Source organism: Triticum urartu, chromosome 2A (assembly GCF_056163025.1).
Source record: "Triticum urartu cultivar PI428250 chromosome 2A, HENAU_Tu73, whole genome shotgun sequence".
Taxonomy (NCBI): domain Eukaryota; kingdom Viridiplantae; phylum Streptophyta; class Magnoliopsida; order Poales; family Poaceae; genus Triticum; species Triticum urartu.
In genome coordinates, this window is record NC_141874.1 from 2076364 (window position 1) to 2085448 (window position 9085).

Here is a 9085-nt window from a genome sequence, read left to right on the forward strand (position 1 = left end):
TCATAGCTTTATACAAGGCTGAATTGAAACTAAAAGAAACTATCACTCGCTACGAACAACGAGCGTAGCACACACCACACCACTCTCGATCAAGTCCACAGACAGACAACACCGCAAAACAAACTACAACACAAAAGAGTCTATCCTCATCTGACACACACACCGCGTCTCGACCAACGCCGAACACCTCCGAAGACCACCACCTACCGTAGAACATCGCTTGTCGACGCACCATCCACTCTGGGTCGCCGCGAGGTGACGACCCGCGTCCGCGATGGCGCGCATGGCGTGGAGGTTGCCGGCGACCTGCGTCATGGCGATGGCCGACTAGAGGTGTACGATGCGGCGCGCGTACAAGGCTACACGGCCTGCTCGGCTTCGTGCTCCACTCCCTCGGCAATCACATCGTTGACAACTATGTCGTGCGGCGGGCCACGGCAATATGTAGCTTGAAGTGCTCCTTGATTGTGAGCAACGGAAGCTATGATGCTGCGATGCTTTTTGTTAGGTAACGTGTTTTCACGTAGAAGCTGGCTTTGAAGCAGCAAGCTGGGGATGGATTCTTCAGGAGCTAGGCAAGCATCATCGCTCGGGCAGCTCAAAAGACAGTAACAAGGAAGAAGATGGATCTGACGTGTAGGGCCGCCGAGTCAGTGAGAGAACCTAGAATCCTGGCCGGGATTATCTCTTTTCAGTGCCACAAACAGGGCTAGGGTGGATGTAGGGTCAATATTGACCGGAATCTGAGAGTTCAGGGTACCGATTTCAGGTATTTAGATGTGAGGGTTTGATTTCGACTGGCTCTATGACTTTAAGGTTTAAAATAGACTTCACTCCTCGTGGGGTTGGCTATCACCACTGTTGGCCTCGTGCCGGGACGGCGCCAACTGGTCCTGCGTCGCTGCTGTCAGGGTCGTTAGGCTGTGCTGCTGAGTAGATTAGTTTCAATTTCAGGTACTTTATGTCGCTACATCTTTTTAGATATGTATTAAAAAATGATGAGTTCTCGTTCCTGAACTTGTCACGAAAAATGATTATTATTTATATTTGCAAGCTACATATATATGGCCAAATGTAAAGACTGGGCATGTTTAAACAATATTGGAACCTGTGTCGGTGTACAAAAGTAGGGGTTCTTCTTTTGACCTCTTTACTTGTGCACGGGCAGTTAGAGCCACGACCGCGGCCACAATAAGTAAAGCAGAAGGAGGGAGCAGGAGCGCAAGATGGCCAAAGCGACGCCAAGGCCAAGACACCAAAAGAGCAGAGGGACCAGGCGGGTTCCCCCGGCAAGATCCTTGCCGGGACAGCTTCAGCGGCCCCGGCAAGGGCCTTGCCGGGGCAGCTCACCCCACACCAGCGGAGTGCGCCATCCTTGAGCCCGCGGCTTCCGATGTAGTCAACCACGTTGGAATAAAGGCTCGGAAGGCACCTCTTTGATGGCATGCAGATCTTTGTCAAGATCATAAACGTATGAGATCAGATGAGGACCAGAAGACGACGACCCTTGGCGGGATTCCAGCCAAGGAGATCCACAAGACCCCCGGCAAGCGTCTTGCCGGGGATAACGACAACGCCACGGCAAGACCCTTGCCGGGCCCCCGGCAAGGCCCTTGCCGAGGACATCAGCGGTGCCACAACCAGGTTCGCGTTGACCAAGACTCCACCGACCGTTCCCAAGCAGCTGCTAGCGCAACCAGTTGGGCATGCACCTGCGTGGCAACGGGCGGCCTCTACGCCAACTCAACAAGCACATGCGTGGTGGCATGCAAATCTTCATGAAGGCTCCACCACCGCGCCACCTCAGTTGCCTGCCTACCTACATGGCACCACACGCATCGCTGGCCTGGGCGCGTGTCGAAGCCAGGCGAGGCGGCGACGGACGGGACGGGCTCCGTTCCCGTCCCCGATAAAGCAAGGGGACACCTAAGAGAAGCATTTAATGCGCCTTGTTCTGTAATAGAGGCGATAACCTCGCGACACTGTAGACCTTTCTATCTCATGTGTGCCACTGTGGCAATCCCTTTTTTCTATAAAAGGAGGCCCGAGGTGACCAGGAGAAGGATTCGGCTTTTCTGGGCACGTTACACCCCATAGCTAGCTCAGGAACACAAGAACACTCAATATATCCACCAAAGCAGGACTAGGGTTTTACGCATTCTCGCGGCCCGAACTGGGTAAACGAACCGTGTGCTTCCTGTTAAATCTGCTGTTTGCTCAACCCCGCGCCCTGCCAACCGTAGTAGGGATTCTTGTGGTCCGATAGGTGTCGTTTCCCCGACAACCTGCATTCCATTACCGATCTCACACTCATACTTGTAGTGAAAAGAATGAATTTTATTTTTAGTTGCAAGTGTAGTCGGTCAACAATGTCTTACCCGCTCTATGTTTCTGAATTTTCAATTTTAGTTAAAACATTGTTAGTCAGTGAATTAAAGATGAAGAGGCTGTACCTGTACTGGACCGAACTGCTATTTTTGTTCATAACCAAACTGTAGTTACTTGAAAAACAACTCTGGAAAACTGAACCAGCATTACTATATATTTTTCTTTCTACCTGGATTCTTCGGCTAGCACAACAGTTCAAACAATTATTGGTCAGCAGCAATTACGGAGGAGCAGATGGCGTCGCCGACGAGGGTGTGGCCATGGAGAAAGGCGCGCTTGTGGCGGGTGATCCACGGCGGCATCGGGAGTATGTCGCAGTGCCAGAACCTGTGAATCCACGCGAGGGCCTAGAACTGCAGCAGTGCCTCCGCTATGTGCGGGTGGAGGAGGCCATCAAACAAATATTTCATCAGCAGCAACTTCTGAATAATACAATTTGTTTCTACGTGGATTGGATTCTTCAGCTAAGCTGGAATTATCTAGAATAACACTAGGGTGTTACTGTAAAATTTACAGTACGTTTCATACGACAAGATGGATTATTTAAGCTAACTTAACACTAGAGTTAGTCAGTACTAGTAGCTGTAAACAGGGAGCAGCCAGATTACTACACCGATAGCAAATTAAGTCCCGGAGTGAATGCATGCATACACAGATACACTAGCTGCAGTTCAAAATGACTGCTTACTGAGTCATTCAGAGCACCGCCTCGATCCTCTGTTGATTGTTAAACATGTAACGCCGGGATCTGTGCTTCATCATACGGAGGCCACGCATCGTCCCTTTGCCTTTGCCGTTGCTGTACGCTACCTCCATACCGGTGAAGAGGGCAAATTCCTTGACGGATTCCATCTCGTTCCATTCCTTGTTCAATTTCATGGCATCCAAGAAGTCCACGACGATGAACCTGCCGGAACCGAGGCTGACGGCAATGGGCTGGCGCAAGCTGTTGGGCTGCCACTCCTCTTGCAGGTCATCACGCGCCCAGATCCGCATCTTGTCCGGCGACGGCTCCTCCCCTCCGACGACGCCCGAGAGGTCGGCAGCGCAGGGGAGGTTGTTTGAGACGCCAAACCAGAGTCCAAGCTCGGGGACGTAATTCGCCTTGCTATTGAAGGGCATGAGCCAGTCGCCAGCTTTGCTCCACTCACGAGTCGTGATGTGGAAGTAGTAGGTGCCGGCACCCTCGGCGCCACAGATGGAGAAGCAGATGCTGTCGCCGACGAGGGCGTGGCCGAAGACCATGGCGTGCTCGTGGTGGCTGATCCACGGCGGCAGAGGGAGGATGTCGCAGTGCCAGAACCTGCTAGATAAGGCAGACGAGTGGAGCCCCCTCCACACCAGGGCCTCGAACTGCGGCCGCACCTCGACCTTGTCCGGATGGAGGAGGCCATCGATGATGTAGAGGTCGCCCGTGTCATCGCCGTCAGGGCGGTGTAAGTCCGTCGGAGGGACGGAGATGGTCATCGGCAACTCCTTGACCCCGTGGAGGCATGGCAGGGTATCGATGTAGCGGGAGCCATCGAGGATGTTGAAGCGTAGCATGCGGTTCCCACGGTCGCCCGAGACGACCTTGCTCTCCGAGGCGGTGGGGAAGAAATGGACGAAGCGACGGGAGTCGAGGCAGGGGGAGATTTGCGGCGGCCCCATGATCAGCTCGGGTTTTGGCGGAACGATCTTGGGCGCCACCGCGTCCGCTGTCGCCAGATCTTGGGTGTTGCAGATCCTTCTCCTGTTGGTGGCACGGGCCTTGGCGGGCGTCAGTGTTGGCAGCACCTTGCCATGAGCGGCCGCCTCTTCTGCTGTCTGGTGAAAAAAGTCCATCTTGGAGAGGTCCAAGCGCCGCAGCAAATATAGGCGTTTGTGCCCGTCATACAACCCCAGGTTCAGGAACCGCCGCATGCCGCAGCTCATCTCAGACTCTCGGACGATCTAGTTTGTATGATCCTTCTTGATCTCCTGGGAGGGTGATAAGGAAAAAAAAAAAAGAAATTAGATCAAACTGAAGCAAGATGACTGACGCAGGCAGATGATCTACCAGCGGCGAACCAACCAGATAATAAACCCAAAAGCTATTGTATTGTATACGGAATTACGTACAGCAAAAGGTGCACGGCGGCATTGTGGAGGAAGGGGCCATAAGGAATTACGTACCTACTACAAGAATCGGAAAAATTGAGATGCCGCCGTGCACCTTGATGAAACGTACGGGGAACGGACGGCACGGCGGTCGGCACCGGTGGTGACGGCGGCTGGGACGGCCACGTTCGAGGCAGCGGCGGCGGTTCGGTCCGGTGGTCGAGGACTGATTTGGGGATTCCTCTTACTTTTTTTTTTAGGTAAGGGGATTTCTTTTACTTTTTTTTAGAAATAGGGGATTTCTTTTACTGTATGTATGTAGGCTTGACCACATGGGCCGAAAAACTGCTAAGTCGCAGGATATTTTGGTGCACAAGCCCAAGCCAGTGGAGCTAATCTGACCAGTCAATGCGCTCGCACCAGGGTTGCCAGCCCACCAGGGTTCAAGTCCCGGTGCTTGCATTTATCCTGAATTTATTTCATGAATTCTGTGTTCAGTGGGATGGGACGTTTTCGTCAAGTATGGTGACTTCATAAAATCTCAAGATGATATGTCGGATCAGCCTCTCGAAGGTGCTCATAGGGGTAGGGTGGGCGTCTGTGCATCCATAGGGATGAGTGTATGCACGTATATATTAGTGTTGCATCTGTACTGTGTTAAAAAAAATCAATGCGCTCACACCATAAAAAAACAGGTATATTTTTTCTTTTTCATAAAACCCGAAAGACAACTTTATGGTATTAATTCACACACTATTAATTTATTGATAATAAAATTATATTAATGTAATGATAATTTACATAAAAAATATTCGTGCATGCTTCTATTTCAAAATGTTCATGTAATAAAAAAATAGTTAACTTTTTTTTGAAAATGATCATGCAATTCAAAATAATTTTCACATATTTTAAAAAATGTTCTTGTAATTTACAGAGTTGTTTGCGTATTTTTTAAAATGTTCATGTCATTTTAAAATATTTACTTATAATTTTAAAATGTTGGGGTATTTTCAAAAGTGCTAATCATTTTTTTCCAAAATTATACTATGTTTCAAGCAGTCTTACACATTCTTTTAAGGTTTATGTAGCTGAGAAAACAAGAAAAGTGGTTACGTATTTTAAAACAACATTCATATAATTCAAAAAAACATGCAAACAATTTAATGAAATATTCATGTTAACTTATAATTTTTTCGTGTATTTTCAAAACCATGTATTTATTTAAAAAATAAAAAGCGAAAAAAGACATAATAAATAGCTAAAAGGAAAAAATAGAAGAAGAAAACGCAGTGAAAACATTGAAATGGTCATGAATGGATGTATATATAGAGACAATGTGTGCTGCTTTCAGGGTTTACAAAACCAACATATTTCTTGTATCCAAAAACCCAAGATAGACTATGATGTTTCTAGAAACCATTGTATTCTAAGAACACTGTACAAAATACATCGAAACCAAACTGGGATAATCTTTTTTTCTTCAGAAAAACTAAGATTAGCAGTATTTTCATTTTAATTTAATTCCATTCTATTCGTGTGCGCTAGTAAATGTTTGCTGCATTAGCAGCATTCTTGTTTTAGTTAAATGCCATTTCGTTCCGTGTGAGTCTGGAACCATGTTCAACGTCGCCGGGGACAAGGAGTGGACCGCTCTGGAACTTCTCTGGCTTGATGGCAAAGACCCTCTCGTCGACCTCATCTACCACGAACAAGGCATGGTCGGCCACCACCGAGTCACCAGTAGGCAGTCGTCGTCGTGTAGGGGAGGATGAGATATCCGTTCTCAAGTATTATCCCAAGCGCAAGCCATGCTGGGATGCAGTGACTGACTAAAGGGGTTACTCGGTCTTCGTTGGGAGAAACAATGCAGTGTCGATGTATGCCGAAGGTGTTCCTGGACTGAAGGGTGACTCTGTGCATTGGATCGGCGGGAGGGGCAGGGATCGGGGCATGATCTTTGACATGGAAACTGGGAGATCGACACCTTGCCTTCCCGCCGTTGCTGGTGTCACTCCAGGAAGCACAATTTGCTGGTACTTTTTGAGCGACAAGGTAGTGAATAACCGCAATGCAAATCAACAAATGCATGAAGAAGGGTTTAATTGAACCCAAAGCAATGGTCCAATGTGAACTCGCACATGAGGTGGAACAATGATGGCGACTCAGCGGCATTGGTGGATGCAATGTTTGTCAGGCGTGAGCAAAAGTCTGTTATGAATGCATGGAAGATCCGGCTAAGCGCAATTGCTTGCAGTGGCCAATAGTTTGCTCTAGTTTATAGAATATTCTAAAATAACTTTCACGGGTAAGTTGTTGGTTTGTAGTCCATATCATGTTTTGCCTGTTTGTTTCATGCAATGGAAGCTAGGCCTATGGTTACTGGTTGATTATGTTGCCTAAAATGGTTTGCTGCAGTACGTATGTCTTGGTTGCTCTCGCTGTTTTTACAAGTGGAATTCTTCTTACTTTTTCACACGGGCTTTGATGATATAAACAGTATATTTCTAGGGAAGGCTTGGCTAGTGATGCACTAGCACAAACTGCACAATGATTCTCAATCATTGCATGCTATATCATAATTCGCAAGAAAACAGTCACCCTTTAGTATGTTACTCCAACCGCACATGCATGGGTGTCAAAAGGCAATGACCGCTCAATTAACTGCTCATTCAAAAATCGCACCAACTCGAATGGAAGCAGGCTCGGCATTTCACTGAGGCTTGGGAGCCTCCATCGATGTCGCAAGCCTCGTGAAATGCCAAGCCGAGTATAATTCTTAACTCTATAATTTGCACCCTTGGTTGCAGATTCAGAGATGAGTGTAAAATCCTTCAGTGAAGTTCAGAAACAGGGCAATATCCTGACATACTGCTTTTCGGTTCAGCCGATGGAAAACACGTAGTAGATGTTACTGTGCTTTATATTGGACCATACCTGTTCAAACGGGCCGTGCTTGGCTGGCTGGCCCAGGAGCACAGTGTCACGGCACACGACGGGCCAGGCCCGACATGGACTAATCGGGCCGTGCCAGGCATGCATCACAAAAACCCTGACGGTACGGTACACAATTTTGCCTATATATACGGGGCGCTGCTACGCGTCCGCCGGCCGATGTTTAGATTTTATCCGTCGCCTTGAGGGCCGTTGGATACCCGAGCTGATAGCCGTCTGATCGGTGTCCGCGCCTTGCATGCCCATTCGTTATTTCCCGCAACAAACGCTCTGTTGCAGAAACAAGACAGTCTTGACCTGACCCTGACTGAGTTGCGCCTCGCGCGCCGCCGTCACCAACCCACCGCAAAATCAGTCCGCCGCCGGCGTGTAGGAGCTACTCTAGTTGCGAGACCTCCTATTCTCTAATTTCCTGCAATAAGAGCTTTGTTGCGAAACTTTCTCATCTCTAATTTCCTGCAACAAGAGCTTTGTTGCGAAAACTTCTTTTCTCTAATTTTCTGCAACAAGTCCCCTGTTGCAAAAACTCTTATTCTCCAAGTTTCTGCAACAAGATCCTTGTTGCAAAAATTGAAAAGACATCTCACGCCGCGCCTAATTTTCTGTAACAAGACCCTTGCTACAAAAATTGCAACAACATCTTCGGCCGCGTCGCGCAGTCTTCGGTGTCTCCGTTCCGCAACAACGTTGTTGTTTCAGAAACATCAACAACATTGCAAAGCTTGTAAACACGCTGCGCATGGGCTGGGGCGGATCAAACAGGGAGGGATCCTCTGACACCGCCGCCGCCGACGGAGAGGTCGTGCACTCGAAGCACGCCGCTGGAGCACCGTTCGAACCACGCGGATCTCAGGAACTGTTGCTGACGGCGGTGGGTGGCTCGGCGATCCCAATCTAGATGCAGGGGCAAGAGAGCTGTGAGCATCGGGGCGGCTGCCTGGCGTGAGTGGCGGTGGCTGCCTGGCGTGAGCATGGGGATGCTGTTAACTGTCTGATCAACATTCAATCTGAAGGCCGCGGAGCCGGCGGATGTTCACCCCCGATCGGTCGATTGAAGATAAGCTTTTCCCATATATACGATGCTAATGTACGGTATGCAACCATGCCGTGCCTGGGCTGCTACCGGCTTTGGCCAGGTATTTGGACGACATGTCGCACAGCCCTGGTCTCTGGGTCACACGGACGGCTGACATAACGGACGCCGGTGAAGACGTACACGGCGAATACCCCAGCTCGCCGACGCCCTCCGCCGCAGAATCAGTGTGTCGTCGACTCGATCTCGTCCGCCGTGCCGAGAGTTGGAGTAAAATAATCACGCGCGTTCAGTTCAGGATCAGATCTGGAAAGGCAGAGACTTTCCTCTGCTTTCGCCGGCGCGTCGCAGGCACCCCTCGCGTCGCGTGTTTGCCTGCCAGCCTACGTACGTATCCCTCTCCTCTCCTCTCCTCTTGCGGCGACAAAGTTAATTGATTTTCGCCGTGTACTTATTACTTTTCTGCGGCGCGATTGGCGACAGCGGCTCCGTTTACCAACCATTCTCTCTTTTGATTCCTCCCTCGATGCAGTTGCTCGCGGATGTCTAGTGCGCGGCGACACTGAGGATGGACGCGGTGCAGTGGGAGGTGTCCAAGGCGCTAGCCCCTGTTGTTGCTTGATGTTGTTGCGG

The 9085-nt window shown here is 49.5% G+C and overlaps 1 protein-coding gene across 1 annotated transcript; it reads right to left on the reverse strand.

The window, feature by feature from the left end:
- Nucleotides 1–3084: 3084 nt before the first annotated feature.
- On the reverse strand, nucleotides 3085–4302 carry LOC147982670 (uncharacterized). Its single transcript, XM_087539314.1, has one exon. It carries the CDS (start codon nucleotides 4300–4302, stop codon nucleotides 3085–3087), a length of 1218 nt encoding a protein of 405 aa, XP_087395440.1.
- Nucleotides 4303–9085: the final 4783 nt, after the last annotated feature.

Coding starts and splice junctions, on each gene's coding strand:
- LOC147982670 (XM_087539314.1), bottom strand. CDS start 4,302: ATGAGCTGCGGCATGCGGCGGTTCCTGAACCTGGGGTTGTATGACGGG.